At 41.8% G+C, this 22,779-nt stretch overlaps 1 protein-coding gene across 2 annotated transcripts in view; it reads left to right on the top strand.

Annotated features, from left to right (window-relative positions):
• Positions 1-243: 243 nt before the first annotated feature.
• The window catches only part of ADAMTSL1 (ADAMTS like 1), an 882,039-nt gene continuing 859,503 nt past the window's right edge, over positions 244-22,779 (top strand). For both annotated transcript variants that reach the window (XM_041761627.1, XM_041761624.1), the window contains exon 1: positions 244-355. In XM_041761627.1, the coding sequence (XP_041617561.1) occupies positions 269-355 (87 nt within the window). In that variant the 5' untranslated portion in view covers positions 244-268. The remainder of the gene's footprint in view (positions 356-22,779) is intronic.

Raw genomic sequence — 22,779 nt, 5'->3', positions numbered from 1 at the left:
CGGACCGTCCCGAGCCAAGACAAGCAGCACATTCACAAATAACGCCCCCACCCCCAGCGCACGCTCCCATTCAAAGCAGCGGGGCTCGGCGGCCGCGGGGCGGCTCAGAGGACGCGCGGCCGAGCCCGGCGCAGCCCTGCCCCGCGGCGCACGCCCCAGTCCGCCCCGCCGCCGCGGCCCCGGCCGAGCCCTGCAGCCCGCGCGGGAGGCGCTGCCGCTTGCGGGGAGGGGTCTGGCCCGGACTCCCCTCCCGGCCGGCCGGGGGACCATGGCGCGGCTGGCTGCGCCCCGGCGCTCGAGGCTCCTGGCTCGCATCCTCGGCGGCACCTGGTGTCTGCTCTGCGTCGCGGGACAGGTGAGGCAGCGCGCGCCGGGCGTCCCTCCCCCTCCGTGGACCTTCCTTCCAGCCGCCTGGAGCCGCGGGCCGGCCCCCGCGCGGACAGGTGGCACCGGGCTGGGGCTGGGGCTGGGGCTGGGGCTGGGGCTCCGGGGGCCGGGCCCGGCGTGCGGCTCGCGCCCGGGTCCTGCCCCCCCCCCCCCCCGCGGGGCAGAGTCGGCGACCCCGCACCTCCTCCGCTCGGTCCTTAGCCGAGACCCTCCGTCCCGGTGGAGGCTCGGCCCCCGGGAGCCTCCTCCTCGCTTCCGTCCTTCCCGGGACCCGGTGAACTTGTGACATCCGCGTCCTAGGGCCACCTGCGTCCGCGAGTCGGGGGCGGAGCGCGGTCAGGTGTGCAGACGCCGGGCCGGGGCTCCGGGAGCCTGGGCGCGGGAGGGAAGGAGGCTCCGGGCGGCGCCCTGGGCCTCGTGCTCGCCACGCCCCCTCCGGTGCTCCTGGGGTTTTTCCTCGAGCTAGAAGAGGGTGCAGCAGTTGGGGCGTTCTCCGGAGCGGGTGGCTCCGGCCCGGCCCGGCCCGGCCCCGGCCCCGAGGCGGAGCAGCAGGGCCCTGGGAGAGCGTGTAATTCACCGTCGGCTTGACTGTGGTTTATGACTGCAAGAGCCCTGGGGGGGCGGGGGGATGCTCAGGGAAGGGGCCGGGGCCCGCAAACCTCCGATGCCTGTGATGTCTCTGGCATTAACACCTCCCAGAGTCTGTAGCTTTTGATTAAAACTCACGATTTAGGCAGTTTGTACATAATTTAGCCTACACAGATTCGCTTTTCACCCGACTCCTTGGGTAATTCTGGGAAGATGCCCAAACACTCTTGGCCGGAATAATGACCAGACAGCCTCCCTTTCCTCTGTTTTGCTTATGGAGACTTGTCCAAATCGGGGGATTTCCTCCCCTCCTCCCCTCGCTTTTACTTCACGTTTTGAAACTTGTTTTCCGATATCTCTTAATGGTCATCGTGACGGTGGTGGTGAGCTCTGAGAGGCTGAGCGAGGCCCAGGTTGAGAAGGGCCTGGAGCCGGGGCGAAGCCGAGAGCGGGGAACACGAGAATAAGCGATAGAAATTTTCAACAAGGAACACCTGCCTAGATTGGAGTGGGAAAGACCATTGCCAAAGCTCGTCTTAATTATTAGCAAGTTTCATTTCCAGAATACTTTGCTCCCTGGCAAAGCTTCTCAGAGGTGGCTGCACGTTAGGATCGCCCAAGGGAGCTCTTGAAACTCCCTGTGCTAGGGCCACACCCCAGCTGGATTACATCAGAATCCTCCAGCCCTTCGGCGGAGGGGGTGAAGGCCAGCGTCAGAATTTATGGAGCTCCCAGGTGATTCCATTGTGCAGCTGGGTTGAAAACCACTGTGTAAAAATGACCTGCCTCACAGTGACCTGTTTCGACAGAATCATGACCCCAGAAGGAAATTCAAAGGAGAACAGTAAAGGGCCTAAGAGAAGCTAAGGAGAGAGTCTTAACATCTAGCATCCAGTCCTGGCTGGGTCCTTGTGTCATTTTGGCCAAGGCTCTTAACCTTCCATTTCCTCATCTGCAGAAGGAGGGTGTCAGTGTATGTTCTCCAAGGTACTTCCAGCCTCAACAGCACCAGGCAGGTTGACAGCTAAGCCAAACCAGGGCAGAAAGCCTCAGTCTTATTTCTAAGTAATCACGGGGGTTAGTAGTTTTACTTTATCCTTGAGATTTTGCTGACACATCTGATATTTGAATCCAGCAAAGATGCTAAAGAAGATGCTAAGACACATACTGTAGGATTTGTGTGTGTGTGTTGTTTTCTACTTCTTCACATCATTCATTCAGTGCCTCTTGATGTTCCGGACAAACTGATTTTTCCCTAGCATTACATACTTGTTCTTCCTTTTCCACTTCTCAACCAACTTTCTTCTGTATAAAGATGATAAAAGCAGATTTGAGCCTTTGGTGTGAGTTGGAAGTGGTTTATTGTTTAATTCCAAGTGAGTTTTTCTTGTTCCATTCGGCAGGGCTGCTCTCCACATGTGAGAAGCCTGACTAAACTTGTCAGAGAAAGGATAGAAAAAGAGTTTAAAGTGGTAGCTGGGTTCGGTGTCCTGGTGGAATGCAACACACCGTGGAGTTAATGCAGGCGACGGGCAGAAGCAGCTAGCTCATCTTGCAACATGGCTTAATGTCCTCATCTAAACACACGGGCATTATTTCTAATCACTGAATTAAGTAGACCAGAAACTTGAGGTTATTTAATATCAAGGAGAAATCATTCTATAAACCACAGCCAGTGCCAAATGATTTGAACATTGTTTGGAATGTATACATCGTTTAAACTGTGTTTAAATCAAAGCCCTCAGTACAGGAAAGTATGACTATCAGAGTTATCAGACCTCTGTGTGGATATTGTAGCCCTAGTAGAAGGAGGGTCTGTGTTCAAGAGCTTCTGACTCCCTAAGCTGAATTACACCTGAGCTATTTTTCCCAAAAGTCCAGAGAACAATCCTAATGCAAATAAAAATTTTGATTAAAAATTTGTAACACCAGCATTTCTCCTTTTTTTTCCTCACTGAATTTCTGCTTTCAGTGGTTATTTTCCTTTGCTTCTGTTCTGACTGAATTACTCTCCTAACTTGCAAGATTCTTTTCTTTCCTGTGCAGTTGGAAGGCAGCTCACTCTAGGCTCTTATGAAACTGATTATTTTATTGATATCAATTTCATTTCATCCGTTGAACCCAAGTTCATCCCTTTGCTCAAACTGCTCCCAGGTAAGGAAGTAGATAATTAATGGTTTAAACCTGTGGAGGTTATCAACTGCTTAATGATTTCTGCAACCCATCTGTAGCAATCCACTGTAAAAATAAACAAAGTTATTGGACAGGGTTGTGGCTAGGTCAGCACAAATACATTACTATTGCTTAAAAATGTCACTTAGTACAAATTCATGTTCTTTTGATGGCATATCGGCAATAGCCCATTCATACGTTAAAATCGAATATTTTCATTTACTATGATATTCTAAATTGCATCGTTCTTAGGAATTGAGTAATGAAGCAAATAGTTCCAGGATGGCTGGAAAGAATTCATGCCTTTATGGGCACCTGATTTTCAACTAAAGACCTTAAAGAAAAGACTTTCTTGTATCTTTTATTATCCTCTTGTCGTTCTTGCTCTTGTATTATTTTTATTTGCATTTTTACCACGATGATTCTGTATGGTTAAAGAAAAAACAATTATGGGCTCATAGGAAAACACATCAAATTCTTGTTCTACTCTTTCTCCTCACCTCAGATCTCATGGCCCCCAAATAGCCTTTTTTTTTTTTTGTTTTATTTTGAGTTATAATTGACATACAGTAAACTACATATACTTAAAGTATGCACTTTGAAGTTTCAATTTATATACATCCATGACACCATCACCCCAAAGTGTCCCGGTTACCCTTTGCAATCCTTCTGTGCTACCCTTCCTTGCACCCAACATCACTAAACAAACCTCAATGTGCTTTGTTTTAATATGGATTGGTTTGCATTTTCTAGAATTTTATGCCAATGTCACTATATAGTAGGTACCCCCACTTTTTTGATCTGGCTTTTTTGTACTCAGCCTAATTATTAGGAGATTCCCCTTGCTGTCGCATGTATCAGTAATCTGTTCCTAAGTAGTAGTAGGTTGCGTGTGTATATACCATAGTTTGTTGTCCAACAGCTTTCACCTACATTTGGGCAATGTGTTTCCAATTTTTGGCTGTCACATAAAGTTGCTGTGAAGATTTGTATGCAAGTCTTTGTGTGGATGTGTGGTTTCCTCTGTCTTGGGTAAATACCTAGGAATGGTACGGCTGAATCATTGGTAGGTGTATGTTTAAGTTTTTAAGAAAATGTCCACTTTGCAGGAGGTTGTACCATTTTCAGCTCTTACTAGCAGTATGTGCGAGTTCCAGTTTCTCTGCATTCTTGCCAACACCTGGTGAGGTCAGTCTTTTAGCTATGCAAGTGAGTACAGTATAGCTGGGGTTTTAATTTGTAGTTCCTTAATGATAAATGCTAATGAACATTTACTCCTGGGTTTATTTAAAAATCCATATGTATTCTCTGGCAAAATTTCCATTCAGATATTTCACCCATTCCTTCCTGTGTTGTTTTCTGACCGGATTTTGAGAATGCTTATATATATCATGACTATCAGTCCTTAAATCAGATGTATCATTTGCAGATACTCTCTCCCAGTTTGTGGGCTTGTCTTCATTTTCTTGACTGTGTTTTTTTGATGGGCAGAAGTTCTAATTTTGATGACTCTGAAGTTATTGAATTGTTTCTTGGTAGATTGTATGTTTCCTCTTGTTTTATTTATTTTTTAAAAAAGATTTTATTTATTTATGTGTGAGAGACAGAGAGAGAGAGAGAGGCAGAGACACAGGCAGAGGGAGAAGCAGGCTCCATGCAGGGAGCCTGACATGGGACTCGATCCAGGGTCTCCAGGATCCCACCCTGGGCTGAAGGTGGTGCTAAACCACTGAGCCACCAGGGCTGCCCTGTTTCTTCTTGTTTTAAAGAAATATTTGCCTAACTCAAGATCACAAAAGTTTTCTCCTAGAAGTTCTGTGGTTTTATGTGTTACATTAAATCTGCATTCCAGGGATCCCTGGGTGGCGCAGCGGTTTGGCGCCTGCCTTTGGCCCAGGGCGCGATCCTGGAGACCCGGGATCGAATCCCACGTCGGGCTCCCGGTGCATGGAGCCTGCTTCTCCCTCCGCCTGTGTCTCTGCCTCTCTCTCTCTCTGTGACTATCATAAATAAATAAAAAATTAAAAAAAAAAAATTTAAAAAAAAAAAAATCTGCATTCCATTTGGAGTTAATCTTTCTATGTGGTATAAGATGAGGACCTAAGTTCATTTTTTGCCTATGGATGTTCAGTTGTTCTAGCATTTCTTTAAAAAGTTATTTATTTTTAGAGAGAGAGAGAGATAGAATGCACAGATGGGGACTGGTAGAGGGAGAGAATCTCAAGCAGACTCCCAGTGGAACCAAGGCAGGGCTTGGTTTCACTACCCTGAGATCATGACCTGAGTAGAAATCAAGAGTCAGATGCTAACCTGACTGAGCCACTCGGTACCCCTCTAGCATGAGTTTTTTTTTTGTTTTTTCCAAAGACTTTCCTTTCTCCACTGAATTGCCTTTGCAATTCTCTGGAAAATCATTTGTCCATAGTCTATCTTTTGGATTCTCTATTGTAGGGAACTATATGTTTCTTGCCATGCCAGTTACACACTATCTTTAATACTGTAGCTTTACCATAAGTCTTGAACTGAGAAAGCATGATTCTTCCAACTTTGTCTTTCATTCTCAAGGATGTTAGGATGTTGACTTGGCTACTCCAAATGAATTTTAGAATCAACTTGCCAATTAAAAAATACATGCAGGGATTTCATTTGGGGTGTTCTAAGCTATAGATCTATTATGAGAGAATTAGCCTCCTAACAATTTGAATTTTATGATCTTTATCTTTTTCAGTCTTTAATTTCTCTAAGCAATATCTGGTAGTTTTCTGTATACAGGTCTTACATATTTTTGTCAAAATATAATAAGTATTTAACATTTTTGGTACTCTTTTAAATTTCACTGTTTTTAAGAAATTGTGTCTGGTTATTTCTTGTTAGTATATAAAAACAAGTGATTTTTGCATAATCTGCAACATTATCAAACCTGCTTATTAGTTACAGTAGCTTTTTGTTATATCCCATCAGATTTTCTGCACATATGACTGTGTCATAGAAATAAAAACCATTCTTCCTTACCAATCTGGATATTTTAAATTTCTTGTTTATTAACACCGATTAGAACACTGATTGCCTTTTCCTAATTTTAGGGAAAAATTGATATTTTACCATTAATTATGATGTTTGGTATATGTTTTTTTGTAGATGCCCTTTATCAGGTTGGTGGTGCCCTTTATCAGGTCATTTTATTCTTCCTTTGCTGAGAGTTTTTATTAGAAATGAATGTTGGATTTTTGTCAAATGCTTTTTCTGGATCTAATTAGCACGTGAATTTTCCTTTGTCATTTGTTAATATGGTGAATTACATTGATTTTTCAGATGTTAACCACCTTGTATTTCTGGGAAAACTGTTTGGTGATTAATATATTAATCCTCATTAAAAATATCATTAAGGGCGCCTGGGTGGCTCAGTCGGTCAAGTTTCCGACTCTTGATTTCAGCTCAGATTGTGATCTCAGGGTCATGAGATCCAGCCCCATGTCTGGCTCCACATTCAGCAAGAATCTGCTTGGGATTCTCTTTCTCCCTCTTGCTCTGTTCCTCCCTCACACCTCTCTCTCTTGCCATCTCTAAGAAAAAAGAAAAAGATTATAAAAATAAACAGAGATGCCTGGGTGGCTCAGTTGGTTAAGCAACTGACTTGTGATTTTGGCTCATGCTATTACCTCAGGGTGGTGAGATTGAGGCTTGAGTTTGGCTCCATGCTCAGTAGTAGAGTCTGCTTAAGATTCTCTCCCTCTCCCTCTGCCCCTCCCAGCCCTGTTCAATCTCTCCCTCTCGCTCTTAAAAAAAAAAATAGAATTCTTTAGACTCAATTTACTAAATTTTGATTCAAATTTTTGCATCCATGTCCATGAAGCATACTAGTCTGTAGTTATCTTGTGATGTCTTTGTTTTTAGTGTTAGTGTAATGCTAGCCTCACAGAATAATTTGGGAAATATTCCTCCTTTGGTTTTCTGGAAGAGTTGTGGCTGATTTCTTCATTAAAGTTTTGTAGAATTCAACAGTGAAGCCATCTGGACTTGGAGTTGGCTTAGTATAAAGATTAACTATGAATTTAAATTCTTGAATAGACAGAGAGCTCTCCAGGTAATCTATTTTATCCGGAGTTAGCTTTGGTAGTTTGTGTTTTTCATGAGTTTTTCTTTCATCTAAGTTGAATTAATTGGCATAAAGTAGTTCATAATGCTTCCTTATTATTTCTAAGATATTATTAGAACATGGAGTTATATCCTCTATTATTCTTGATAATGGGTATTCTTTCTTTTGTTCAATCTTAGTGATTTATTAATTTTATAGATGTCTTAACCAGCTTTAGTTTCATAGATTTTCTCCATCGTTTTCTATTTTACTCCTTTCTTCTGTCATCTTTATTCTTTCTTCCATTTTGTATTTTGTTTGGTCCTATTTTTCTAATTTTGTAAGGCAGTTTCTAGGGTGATTGACAGGAGGCTTTTTATGTTTTTAAATATAGGTGTTTAGTGATCTAAATTTTTCCTTGGTGGTGTTTTATTGACATACCATACATTTGTTTTCATTTTTCTTTTGCTCCAAATATTTTCTAACTTCCCTTTGTTTTTTAAAAGATGTTTAATTTATTTATTCATGAGAGGCACAGAGAGAGAGAGAGAGAGAGAGAGAGAGGCAGAGACATAGGCAGAGGGAGAAGCCGGCTCCATGCAGGGAGCCTGACATGGGACTCGATCATGGGACTCCAGGATCACGCCCTGAGCCAAAGTCTCAACCGCTGAGCCACCCAGGTGTCCCTCTAACTTCTCTTTGATGTCTTCTTTGACTATAGATATTTTTGAATGAGTGGCTTAGTTTCTAAATATTTGGAGATGTTCCAGATATCATTGTTAATGATTTCTAATTTCAGTGTGCTCAGAGAACGCACTTGAAATAACTTGAATCCTTTTAGGTTTATTGAGAGCTGTTTTATGGCCTAGAGTATGACCTGTCTTGGTAAATGTTCTATGTGTATTCATAGAGAAATAATCTTTCTATATATTTGTATCTTCTAAGTTTTCCTAGTCGGTTTGGATGTTGTTGGGTGGACTGCTCTATAAATGTCAATTAGATCCAGTTGGTTAGAAATATATTCTGTATATTTACTGATTTTTATGTATTTAGTGTATCAGTTATTTAGAGAGGGATATTACAATCTCCCTCTGCTATTGTAGATTTGTCTATTTCTTCTTGTGGTTCTATCAGTTTTTCTTTTATTTATCTGACACTCTATTATTAGGTACATAAACATTTAGAATTATTATGTCTTTTTGGTGAATTGACCTCTTTTTCATTTTTTTTTAAAGATTTATTTATTTTTTTTTAAATTTTTATTTATTTATGATAGTCACAGAGAGAGAGAGAGAGAGAGAGAGAGAGAGAGAGAGAGGCAGACACAGGCAGAGGGAGAAGCAGGCTCCATGCACCGGGAGCCCGACGTGGGATTCGATCCTGGGTCTCCAGGATCGCGCCCTGGGCCAAAGGCAGGCGCCAAACCGCTGCGCCACCCAGGGATCCCCTGACCTCTTTTTCATTAATAAATGACCTCTCTATCTCTAGTAATAGCCTATGCTCTAAAATCCGCTTTGCTTTGTCTATATTAGTATTAGATAATTGTTTTTAATTCTTTGAGATTTTTCACATGATAATTACCTCCATAGTCCTTATACCTTTACTGTGATTTTCCATATTCCATTAGATTTCCATTATGATATGATTTCTTAATTCTCTTTTGTATTATACTTTCACCATTCTTTCATGATCTTTTGTCACATTTTACATTTTTTTTTCACATTTTACATTTTATTAATATGACACTGAGTCAGTATTAATGAGCTAGAATGATCAGTACAGTATTAATGGTCAGTACTAATGGTCAGTGGCCAAGTAGTATATTATTATTTTATTTTTTCTAGTACATTTCGTTTTTTAAAATCCAGATTTATTGAAGGACACCTGGGTGGCTCAGTGGTTGAACATCTGCCATTGGCTCAGGGCATGATCCCGGGGTCCTGGGATCGAGTCCCACATGCGGCTCCCCACAGGGAACCTGCTTCTTCCTCTGGCTATGTCTCTGCCTCTCTCTCTGTGTTTCTCATGAAGAAATAAATAAAATCTTGTTTTTAAAAATCCAGATTTATTGAGCTATATAATTCACATATCACATGATTCACCTATTTAAAGTGCACATATCATGCAATTCATGCAGATTTTTAAATTATATCGACAGATGTGCAACTGTTAACTGAGTCAATTTTAGAAATTCTTGTCCACTAAAAAGAAACTTTGTACCTGTAAATTATCACACCTCTACTTTCTGCCCACCTCCTCCAGCCTCAAGCAACCAATAATCTATTTTCTTTCTTTGTAGATTTCCTTACTCTGGATTTTCATATGAATGAAATCATATAATATGTAAGCTTTTGAGATTGTCTTCTTTCACTTAGCATGCTTTCACTGTTTATCCAAGTGGTACCATATATCCTTATTTTATTCCTTTAGAGCTGAAAAAATTCTGTTGTATAGATAGATATACCATATTTTGTTTATCCATTTGTCTGTGGATAGACATTTGGGTTGTCTCTACCTTTAGGCTATTATGGGTAATGCTGCTGTGACAATACATGTGGAAGTTTTTGTATGGATATGTTTTCATTTCTCTTAGAAAAATATTGGGCAGCCTGGGTGGCTCTGCGGTTTAGTGCTACAGGGTGTGACCTGGAGACCTAGGATCGAGTCCCACATCAGGCTCCCTGCATGGAGCCTGCTTCTCCCTCTGCCTGTGTCTCTACCTCTCTCTCTCTGTGTCGCTCATGAACAAATAAATAAAATCTTAAAAAAGAAAAATATTTTAGGCTTTGTAGGCACACTGTCTCTGTCAGAACCTCTGCCTCTGTAGCCTGAAAGCAGCAATAGACAATATAAATGAATGAACTTGTGTTCCAGTAAACTATTTACCAGAACAGACAGTAGGCCAGATTTGGACCATGGGCCATGCATGGTTTGCCAGTTACTGAACCAAAGTTTCATGATGCTATGCCTTGGTGTGGGCTATTTAAATTCACCATTCTTGAATAAATCAATGCCCTTTTTGGGGAACATTTGTTTTCATATTTCTTTGATGAGTCCTTTTTTTTTTTTAAGATTTTATTTATTCATGAGAGAAACAGAGAGAGAGAGGGAGGGAGAGAGGCAGAGGGAGAAGCAGGCTCCATGCAGGGAGCCTGATGTGGGACTCGATCCCGGAACTCCAGGATCACGCCCTGGGCTGAAGGCAGGCGCTAAACCGCTGAGCCTCCCAGGGATCCCCCACTTTCATAATTTCTTTACTGGCACCTGAGGTGTTTACTTTTTGTGAAACTCCGGTTATTAAACCTTCTGGATCAACCATCTATCTTTTAAAAATCTTTTCTCTTGTCTTTATTATTTTTTTATACTTTTTTTTTGTAGTGGATTTTTAAGTTTACAAAATACGTTTTTTATACTTAGAAAAAAGATTTTATTTATTTATTTGAGTGAGAGAGATAGCACACATGAGCCAGGGAAGAGGTATCAAGACTAGAACTGAAGGCAGATGCTTAACTGACTGAGCCACTCAGGTACCCCCCCCCCCTCTTTTTTACACTTTTGAAAGATTTTCTCATATTTATTTTTCAACAGAGTTGTCTTTAGGTAAGGTTTCAACCAGTATTTGTACTTGTAGCCAAAGCTTCACCCCCCACACACACTGTTTTGCAGGACCAGATGCCTCCAAGTCTAAAGCCTTTCTGGAGTTTTACAGGCCAAGTGGTCTTGCTTCTCATCACTGTATCCCTTTGCAAGCAGAATTCTGCTAAGTCAGTAACAATTCTTCCACAAATTTTCCATATTCCAAAATTTATTGGCATCTTTTATCTGCTGTTGTCTCCTTTCCAGTTCTCTTGTCATCTTTATTTATTTATTGTTATTTTAGTGGACATTTGGGAGGGAATAGAGAAAATATGGTGTTCAATCTACCATGTTGAGCTGAAAGTTAGTGCTATTTTTCTTCTTTCATTCTTTCTATTTTCCTGTCCTGATCCATCTCTACACACCATTTAAACTCATTCTAGTTATTGGACGCACTTTTTAGAGACTCATAGATTTCCCACCATATATAAAACTTTGGTCAGTTTTACAAAAAAGATGGTGGACCTGAGGTCTAAAGACCCAGGTTCTAGTTCCTGGATTTACTGTCTATGCAGCGAGGAGTCAGACTTCTTCAGGAAAGGAAATGAGTGCTTACTGACTGCCTGCTAGTTGTTAAATGTGGTAATAGGTACTTTCTCCATTCTCATGCTTCTCTTTTCGTTTTTAATCTTTCAATGGACTTACTGTCCATTTTCTGCTTAAATATATACAGCCAAACCTATTTGCTCACAAAGACAGCACAGAAATATTTTATTGTCTTACAAATTTTGATGTTTGGAGACAGTTTTATGAGAAAACACAGAGCTACCATGCTGTGAAGATCTGGCCCTAAAATATCACATGTGGTATTAAAATGTGTTCTCTAAGGTATAATTGGGCTTGGTCTCTTTTGTGGTGGAGTATGGAGATGGGGTGAAGCAAATGGGGAAATCATGTTCAATAGTTAGTAATACCCTATCAGCTTTAATATTTGGTTTGACATGGGGATGAGCTCTAGAACATTATACATTTAAAAAAATGTGTGTGTGTGTGTGGGAGGATGGAATGGGTGGTATCAGGGCTACATACTTGTTTTTGGCTCTGCTCTTGGCTATGGGGTTATATAGCCAGAAGAAGACTTAGGAAGTCTTTAGTATCGTAGGTCACAAACTTTATCATGCATTAGTCACCAAAGATCACCAGATTAGAGCTGTGCAGCTAAAAGCCTGGAAGCTTTAAAATGCAGATTCCTGGGCCCCACTCTCAGATTCTCATGCAGTAGGTGAAAGATAGGTCCTAAGAGTCTGCTTTTGTGAGGTACCCCTTCCCCTTGACACGTATTCCCATAGAAGTTTCGGATATAGTTGGACCAAAAGCCATATTTTGGAAGACACTGATTTGGTCTCTCCTATTTACAGAAGAGAGAAATAAGGTCCCAGGAAGTCGAGCGACATGCCCAGTTTATTAGTGGGAGCACTGGGAGTGGACCACACATCTCATGACTGTTTGTGGTGATTTTCCCACCGGAGCATACACTATTATTTTAGAGTCTAGTTACATCATGAACTAAAGATATGAACCACCAGCTTGAAGTGTCTTTATTTGTACTAACCTCAGTTTTTTATAAATGGTTTTCAGATGTTTGGGAATAGCTCTGGGTCTCTGTCACTCTGCCTGCAGGGAGGAATGATTGGGGGTGGGGGTGGAGGGAAACCCTCCATCCTTACCCCCGCACGTAACCTGCTGGAAGCTGGCTTCTGTGTCTTTTCTCCTCGAGTCTCATGCCCCTGGAAGATTAACAGATACTTATTTAGAAAATTGTCCACAGCATCCAGGAACTTGACACTTGATGAAAGGGAGAGTACGTGCTGCTGAACACCTTCTCTACCCAAGTGTGATGTAGCAACTGTTGCTACGTTCTTGGAGGAGAGGAAGGAAATGTTTCATGTGCCTATTATTTAGGATGTTCTTCCCATCTCTATCACAAACCAGCCAAACAAAATATACACATACTCTGCACTGAGTCATGCAGAGTCTATGATGTAGTACTATGTGTGGAAAAGAAAGAAGTTTTCTTCACTGCTAATAGTCATTGTCAAACATCTTGTACATTTCATGAAGAGTACTAATTGTGTATTTTCTTTCAGAAATCAGTTACAGAGAAATAAAGGGGTTTTTTAAACTACTAAAGAATATTTGTTGATATAATCTGAAATTCAAATTCTCAAATTCTCCTGTTCCTTATAAAATTGTGTATTATTCCAAATGGGCTAGATTATGCCATGGTAACAAACAACCCCCAAATCATAGGGACTTAACATAGGAAAGGTGTATTTCCCCTTCAGGCTTCAAATTCCTTGTGGATTGTCAGGAGGGTTTGGTACTTGGGATCCACACTGGAGGCAGCATGCTTCCTTAGCCCCCAGGGCAGGGAAAGAAGTGAATTGCTCTGCTTTCCCCTGGCAGTCAAATGCTTCCAACTCAGAGTGACTACATATCACTTCTGCTCACATTTTATTAGCCAATTCAAATTAAAGAGGGTTGAAAATGTAATGTTGCCATGAACCCAGACTTTGGGACTACCAAAATGCCTAGATGTTTGTTTCCTGACAGAAGTTTTCTAAAATCACTGCTTAAAATTACCTTATTCACTAACATTTGAAAAAATTTAGATGTGTAAAATGCATGTTGACAAATTTACATCTTAACCATTTTTAATTATACAGTTCAGTAGTGTTAAAATGCATTCACATTGTAATGCAACCCATCGCCAGAACTCTTGCAAAATAGTTCTGCAAAATAAACTCTATACCCCTTATATAACAACTCCCTACTCCCATCCCCCCTGTCACCCATACTATTCGTTTCCGTCTATGAATTTGACTACTGTCGGGTCCTTATACAGGTGGGATCATAACAGTATCTTTCTTCTTGTGATTGGCTTCTTTCTCTTAGTGTGATGCCCTCAAAGTTCATACCTGTTGATGTATGTGTCAGAATGCCCTTTTTAAGGCTGAATAATAGGCCATTTTACAAATGTAGCACATTCTGTTTATCCAGTCATCTATCAGTGGGCCCTTGGGTTGGTTCCACATTTGACCATTGCAAATAGTGCCACTATGAATATTGGTGTTCCATTTTGTTTTACACAGGCTTCTTTTTTCTGTATAAAAGAGAAGCAGCATCTTCTTCAGACTTCTAGTTTGCTATTCAGACCAGTTAACAGGTATTTTAATTTAGAATAATGTTCTCATTTTGAGAATCTTTTGCCAGTGGTCACAAAAAAAGGTAAGCAAACTTTGACTACCCCCTAAGTGTTTAACTGAGTCAACAGATTAATGGATTCTTGTATTTGGTCTTGTATGTAATCTGCAAATCCTGACAGTTTTCAAGATAGGTGACAGCATAAGGCTAGGACATTATTTTTCCTCTGAAAAATCTAGGAACACGGCAGAAAATTACATTTCATTTCTTTTTGTATATCTGACTCAAATACTGTGTGTAGTGTGGTCAATATGAATCATCATGTAAAATGTAGCCATGCAAACAAGTTGCATGTACAGCACAGTGTGTGCAGGGGCAGAGTAGAATTTTGGGAACAGTGCTGAAAGAAAAAGCAGTAGAATAGGATCCAAACTTTGCATACTAATTGCTAATGCATGGTTTCGGACACACTAGTTACAGAGCCTTTCTGAGTTTCATTTTCTTTTTGAATCTCTACAATGGAGAGCTTGGATTACATGATCTTAGTGGGTTAATACCAATTAACTGTAACTTCTAAAATGAATAGCAGTTTCTAAACTTTTCTAATATGACTTTTTAGCACAAAAATATTAACTCTGATTGAGTTTTTAGAAATGAACATCAAGTTGTGGTACTCTCTTGCTTAACACCTTCAGCCGATTCCTGTTGGCTTTGGATCAGTGTTTCTGAGACTTTTTTATTATTGTCTCTCTTTTTAGACATTTTAAAATACTTCCTCTTATTCCCCCACTACCCCCATAAAAATTTAATACCACGCGTAAACTGTTTACACGTGCTGTGACACTTTGAAGGGACTCGTTGTATTGTCTTCAAACTGTTGCTATCAGGAAGTATCCTCTTCTCCCCCATTCCCAGAATTCCCCAATTTTTCATCCACTTGGCATTATCACCCCATTGAGAATATATGCTTTAGACTAAGATTGAAAATCCTTACTAGTCGTCCAGGCCTGGCAAGATCCATCCCCTGCATAGTTCCCAGCGTGTCTCCCCTTCCCTCCCCCCACCTCCCCTCCACTTCCCCTTGCTTACTACTATCTGGCTACTGGCCTCCTTTAAGTTCTACAAGGGCATCAAGCTTGTTGCTACTTAAGGGCCTTTGCACAGTTCTCTTTGCTGGAGGGCTCTTTATTTTTAATTAATTAATTTACACTCATCCATCTGTTCTTCAGCTACATGTCCCTTCCCCTGAAGAACCTGTCCCTCCACTCTCCCTGCCCCAGTCTGTTAGGTCTCTTTTGTGACTCTCTCATGATGCCCTATTTGCTTCAAGCACTTATAATTTGTAATGATGTACTTACTTTTATTTTTATTGTGTGTCTGTCATCCCAGTATACAGTAAGCTTGAGGCCGTAGACTGACTTACTTTCCTCCGTATATGTCACATCTAGTTCAGTGCCTGGAATAGCTGAAAACAGTCAGTGAAGGGTTTTTCAGGAAAATATACAGTGAGGAAAAAACACCTCTGAACTTGGTATTGCTTTTTACATGAGCGTATACACTCCTGTTGAGTGTCCTTACGAAAATGAGAAATAAAATGAATGCATACCTTGTTAATCACAGCAGCACCCACGTATGTGTACCAGTTAAAGAAATATTAACTGCTGTAACAGTAAAATCCTGAAATCTTGGTGTTTTGACAAAATAGTGCTTTTTTTGTTGTTCACATAAAATCCAGTTGGCAGGGCTGAAAGGTGCGTGGGGGGTGGGTGTTGCAAGCAGTCATCCAGGGATTGCTCTGATGTAGCCTGTGCTGTCTTTAATGTGTGGCTTTCAAGGTCACCCTGACACCTATGACCAGGTGACCGAGGGGGAAGAGAATGTTGAGAACTGCATGGGAGGTTTTCTTGGGGTAATCTTAGGAGTGGAATGTATCACTTCTGCCCACGTCCATTTTTTGTGTTCCTGACGAGACTCAAACCTCCAGGAGGATCCCTATCCCTATGATCCCACCAAAGAATCCAGTCAGTCATGTGGCTGTACCCCCTAGCCAGGGAGGCTGGGGGTGGGGAGGACAACTGTGAACTTGGGACGTAACACAAGCTGGCCTTTGCCACAGTGCCCTTGGAAAGTCACACATGTGCAAGTGTGTAGTAGATGTCTAGACGTGTGTGGGTTTATAAATCATGGTCAGTAACTTAGAGGTCTTGGGAGTCTGAGACTCGGAGAATGGGAACCACGAAAAATAGGAGTATGTGAGTTTTATTTTGGAGGTTTCTCCCCTATAATTTTCAAAATTAGAAGATTAGATATGATGGACTGGGGAGGGAAAGGGGGAAATGGGCTATGAATTAGAAATGCACTATATATAATAAACTGAACCAAATTTATCGCCATGCCACAACCAACCTTCCCAGGCTCTCTTGCCCAGCTGTGTTTGTGATAGTGCAGATTAGCATCTTGTCAGCTGAATGTCAGCCCGGGTGGGGTCCAGGCTGGCAGCTGGCAGCATTGGCCTTCATGAAATGGAGCCTTTTTGCCAATGGACTGTTTTCAGTTCCTCAGTCACCTGGTAAGTCCTATTTCTTTTGATGACCTACAAATAAAAACGAGTTCTCCATTCCATGGGGCTGTTAATCAAATAGTGTCTGTTTGTTTAAAGAAAAAAAAAAAGGCCTATTGCATGTCTGGTTCATAAGACTACAAGGCGGTTGTAATTGATCTATGAAATTGTGATCCTATACTTTTCTCTGGGCCAGAGCTGACCCAGCCGTCCTGCAGGTGTCCAGTTCTAACCCACGCCATGTGATGGGAGCAGAAATATGAGCCTGGGCATTTCTCTCCTGCACGGTTTGTGAGCCTCTCTCAACTGCTGTCCTTGGCAGAAAGGAAGAAAGAAAACAAGGATGAATGAATGGAGAGCTTGGGTGACTAGGAGGGCCGCAGTGTGACTCCTGTTTGGTTGTACTGGGGAGCTCTGGAGACTTGTTCTCTTTTCCACTTCTGTCATCTATTGACCTCTGTCATCTACCTTTAGAGAAGCTGGGAGGAAGAGCAGCATTTGGAGGCTTACATCTTAAATTCTAAAATTTCAAACAAGTTATTTGGTGAATTGAATGTTTTTTAACAAGTGTAAACATTTTCCACCTCGTGCTTCTTTCAGTTCTTGTGTTTTTCCGTTTGTATCTGATATAGACTCAGATCAGTGTTGTCCTGCTTTCCCTCTCTTCCTTCCTTCCTTCCTTCCGAGAATGAGAGCAAGCATGAGAGAGTGTGCTCATGTGTGAGAGAGCAGGGGAGGGGCAGAGGGAGCAGGAGAGAGAGAGAGTCCCAAGCAAGCTCCATGCCGAGGGGGAGCCCAAGTAGGCTTGATCCCATGACCCTGAGACCATGACCTGAGTGGAAATCGAGAGTCAGTCATTCAACCAACTGAGCCCCCAAGGCGCCCCTGTTGTCCTGTTTTCTAAGCTTCCGATGAAGCTAGAAAGTGTTGGATTGACATTATCAGAAAGTTGGGGGCAGCGGCGAACATTACCACTGAAGCAGGCCAGTAAGGTCACACTGGCATCTTTCCTGCTGCGTCAGTACGATTACTAAAGAGGTTTGTGCTGAGGTTCCACCCAGGACCAGAGCTGGACAGGTGGCCTCCCAAGGCCAAGGTTTCACAGCTTGGTAAAACTTCACAGTGGTACTGACATGCCACGAAGTGGTGGCCACTCATTCCTCCTGGGTTTTACCCCAAATGGTCTCATTTAGAGCAAGGTAGCCGTGTAGAAGCTGGGTGGAAATGGCTCTATGGGATCCCGGCAACCGCAGGAGTCTTGCAGTTACGTCTAATTTGAATCTGCCTGTGAAGAGCCTTAAGCGTCCCTGTGTTTGGGAACATGCCCTTCCCTGCTGGATTTTGTTCTAGGTCATCCCGCGAGTAGAAGATGACTGTTCAGAGGAATGCTCATTGAGTGGGAATTTGGGAGCCTGTCAGCCAACCATGAGCTCAAGCAGTTCTCTTTCCCTGCAGCTGGACTTGATTATGTCTTTAGCTGCCACTGTTAATGAGGCAAGCGCAGCATCTGCCGGGAGCTGGGCTGGCACTTCCAGGGCCGTCTGCCACCTTCCCATCAGTTGCTGCAAAGAGTGTCCAGGGTGTGGAGCAGATAAACCTGAATATTGGGCGTGTGATTCTTTGAAGCTGTTTTTGAGGGGGGAAAAGAAAATGACTGAACTTGACATTGAGTGGCTTGCCAGCGACAGTGTATACCTCTTATAATTTTTGTGTACTGGTTGCTTTTGTTTCGGTTAGGAGGTTTTCGTAGGGGTAAGCTTGGTTTTGGTTGAAGGCATGGAAGATTCTAGCTCTGATTTTTACAGGTGCCTCCTATGTAAAGTCACTAGTTTCTTGGGTGATTTCTGAAGCTGGGACAGATGACACCAAATTATGTCATTCATTTTATAAGTCTGTTCTGTGTTTGGTGGATTTACTTCATTCATTTGGTAAGTCTGTTCTGTGTTTGGTGGGTTCCCTTTCACGCAGGCTATTCCAGAAAATGTTTGCATTTTGAATACAGCAATGTAAGTGGTCAGGTCATCATAACTAAAATACTCTCCATGTTGTTTTTTTTTAAACAAATATAAAGTACTAGCTTTTTGGAATTTACTCAAGAATCCCTAATCTGAATAACTCCTTTTGTTTTGTGACCTGACATAGGATCGTTTCAAAACCCATTTCTTCAAGGGGCTTGACTTCTTATTTTCTGGATTTGATTGACTTTTTTTTTTTTTTTCAGATCAAACTCGATTGTTAAAATCTTCAAGAACTAAGTCCTATTGTGCATCTTGTTTCTTTCCAAAGTGCCCAATCTAGTATCAAGCCTAGTAAACCCTCCAGAGATTAAGTTATCAGTATATTTTGGCTGCTATAATAAATTACCACAAACTAAGTTGCTTAAGAAAACAAGAGAAATGGGGATCCTTGGGTGGCTCAGCGGTTTAGCGCCTGCCTTTGGCCCAGGGTGTGATTCTGGAGTCCCAGGATCGAGACCCACATCAGGCTTCCTGCATGGAGCCTGCTTCTCCCTCTGCCTGTGTCTCTGCCTCTCTCTCTGTGTCTCTCATGAATAAATAAATAAAATATTAAAAAAAAAACAAGAGAAATTTATACCCTCACATCTTTAGAGACAGTAAACCCAAAATCAGGGTGTGAGCAGGCCTTCTTCCCCCCAGAGACACCAGGGAACAATCTGTTCCTTGCCTCCTCTGGCTTCTGGTTGCTGGCATTCTGTGGTATTCCTTGGCTTGTGGCTGCATCACTCCAGTACCTGTCTCTGTCTTTATACCATCTTCTTTGCACATGTCAAGCTGCTTTCTGCCTCTCTTGTGATGGCATAGTCTTCTCATCTCAAAATCTGTAACTTAACTACATATCTGCAAAGACTCTTTCTCTCATCCCTGGGCATGACATATCTTTGGGAGCCATTATCGGTCTATGACACCCTTGGATGGTTTCTGGATGATCTTGTGGCCACTCATTGGATCTTCATCAAAAGCACTTCACCTCAAGGATATCTGCTTCTGTTTTATTTTTGATGAACTGTTTGCTTTAAGTCATTTCTGTTTCATATCATCTTGTTCTTTATTCTTTAAGATATTATTTACAGTGAAAATTACTTTCCCTGCAGTAAGAATGGCTATGACCTTGACAGTCTGTGCCATTAATGATGAGTCTTACATGCTCTTTGGGACTGAGGACAAGGCATTGTAACTATCATCACTGAAACTAATGAAAAGCTGGGTGTGGTGGCCAGAGCAGGGTTATTGTGGATTTGTTAGTTAGATAGCATCAAAGTCTTGGCATTAACAATAAATTTAATAATCTCCATAATCTCAGTGTCAAGGATTTTACTTTCTAAGCTTTACTCCTATCTTTTGAATTTGGTTCCTCTAGAATACCTGATGTCATAATTCTTCAACTCTACTGAGACTTGTAAGCGCTTACTCCTACCACCCTTTCACTGTACCTCATTCACCTGACTTACCTCCCGGGCCAGCTCCGATGCTTTGCCAATCATCATTACAACCCCCTCAGTTTCTTTCTCCTCCCTTGATGCACTCACTTGACTAAACCTTCCCCCAAGTTCATTGTACCTATGAAGCTGGGTGTGGTCATTTCAAAGGGCCAGCAATTATACTATATTCCCCTTATCTATCCACTCTCCCACTCCCTCAAATTGACATTTTGCTGCTTTTCTCTTATCAAACCTCTCACAATATCTTCCTTCTCCCCACTTATAGCTTCTTTAATTGGGAAAATAAAAGCCATCCGAAGAAAATTTCCACATTTCTCCACCCACTTGCATCTAGTTGACATACTTTACCTTCTCTCATTTGCAATGGGTAAACCATCCATTCTCCTAACAAAAGCCAGTCTTTCCAACTGATGTCCCAGATCTCATCCCCATTTGCCTATTCAAAGATACTGCTCTAATTATCTGCTTTTCTGCATCCGATTTCTCTTGTTCCTTCTCCTTTTTTCTTATATGCTAGACTTTTCCCACCAGCCCATAGACTTCCTGTTACTTCTGCTGTACTTAAAGCTTTCTCTTTATGTGATTTGCACCTTCATTTACCACTCCTTTCTCCACTTTTCTGTACATTAAAACACAAATGATCGCTTCCTCTTCCTGTGAAGCCTTTTACCACTTGGCCTCCAGAACAACACATTCTCCTTTTCTTCTTCCTATGGGTTTATTCCTCTTCTGTTTCCCTGCTTCTCCAGGATCAGGGAAACTCTTTTCTTTCCACATTCACTTCTTGGCAATCTTAATCAGTATCATGGCTTTAATTGCAAATTAGATTCCGATATCCAGATTTGTACCTGTAGCATACAACTTTCCTAACCTTCATCCTCCTCTATTCACCACCTACTTAGCATTCCTACTTGAATATTTAATAGGCATCTCAAACATAACATGTAAAACTGAGCTTCTGATCCCCCTCCCCACAAAAAAATAAATAATAAAGCAAAATATGCTGCTTCCCCCATAGACATTCCATCTTATTGGAAGCTAACTCAATCCTGTCATTTTCTCAGGTTAAAAACATTGGGGTTGTTTTTGACTCTTCTATTTCTGTCACACTGCACACTCACTAGTAATGTTCTGAGCTCCTTGTTTTATAAGTGCAGAAGAAAGTCACTTCTTAAATCTTCAACATCACCATCTTGGTTCAAATGATCTCCTATTTGCCTGGATTATTGGGAAAGTGCTGGCCACATCATCTCAGCTTATGCTTACCTACCTTAGTCTCTTCCCTGTACAGCACCCACTGATCCTGTTAGACCAGGTCAGATACTCCTCTACTTAATACCTTCCAATGCCCTCCTATCTCCCTGAGAGCAAGTGCTAATGCTTTAAAATGGGTTGTAATGGCCTCGACATCTGACTACCTCTCTAATCCTCTCATACCAGTTTCCTCCATCCTTACTGTTCTTCAGCCACATTGGTCATCATGTAACCATCATCATTCCTGCTCCTCAACATGGGAGGCATCTTCTATCTCAAGGCTTTGAATTTTTACGTGTTTATAAAAACAAGATGAATATATTGTCTTTATGCTCATTTTTACTTCCTTGGTTTGGGAACAAATATGAATGTGTAGGTGGTTTTTCTAAGGTAGTTTTTCTAATTTTTTCTTGCGATTTGCTAAATTAAAAATATACTTTGAAATGAATTGACATCTGAGACTCTTGTGTTCTATATAATTTTTACAGACTTATCTTTCCCCTTTGCAACAAAATAGTTGAAATTCTCATTGTCTTGTGCATTTTTGAAAATCACTGTGACTCACTTCTCAATTATGATTGTTTTATCTTTAACTCTGTGGGGTATCTCCCACACTCCTTGGCACCATAGAAATAGCAGAAAAAGATAGAAGGCACCCCTAAGTTAATAGAAGTTCACAGATGACAGGGGACATGTTAATGACCAAGTCTTCTCTCATCCAGAGCCTGCGAGGGAAAGAACACAGGCTGGGTGGTGACTCAACCACATAACTAGCATTATGACCGCAGACAAACCCCATAACCTCTGTGAGTCTTTACCTTCCATATCTGTAAAGAGAAAGGGGCTGAACCAAAGGGATTGATCTCTGAGGGCTTTTTTAGTCCTAACAATCTGTGCATGTAGGCAAGAGTACCACTCAGGTCATAAATACCTGTTAAATTATATTGAGGTCTCTCCCCTTTCATACCTGCTCTTTGCCAGCTTTTATGTTAAAATTTTCCACCAAACAGGAACACCAGAGGCAAAGGACTTCCAGGCAGGTACCACCCTTTCTGATTGCCAAATGTCTCCCCAACCCAACCACTGCCTGCATGGATGGGCTTTTGCTAGAAATTGGCCAGCTTTAGTCCCCTTCTACAAATAAACTTTAAAGTACTCGCTTGAAGAGTGAGGAGCTGCCAGTGGTACTGGCAGTGAGTTTTATAATTATTTTTTGATGTTTTCCATGTGACTTTTGGTCTGAGGGCAGAGTGTTTGGTTGGGCTGTATTGATGGTTTTCCTATGGTCATGGCTTACACCTGCTGGCCATACAGGAAACTGTCGTAGGAGAGCTCCTTGTTCCTCTGGCCCTCTCCTAGCCTCGGGACATGCTGACTTCCATGTCTGCAGCTGTAACCATTGCCAACCTGTCCATCATTATTTGTGTGTCACCCGTGGCTGCTGCTGAGGAGAGGCTTGGACTACTCAGCTTAAACAACCTGAATCAAGCCTTGGAAGGCATT

This window comes from Vulpes lagopus, chromosome 7 (assembly GCF_018345385.1).
Source record: "Vulpes lagopus strain Blue_001 chromosome 7, ASM1834538v1, whole genome shotgun sequence".
NCBI classification, from domain to species: domain Eukaryota; kingdom Metazoa; phylum Chordata; class Mammalia; order Carnivora; family Canidae; genus Vulpes; species Vulpes lagopus.
Note: the sequence above shows the minus strand (reverse complement) of the source record. Positions and strands in the feature narration are given on the sequence as shown.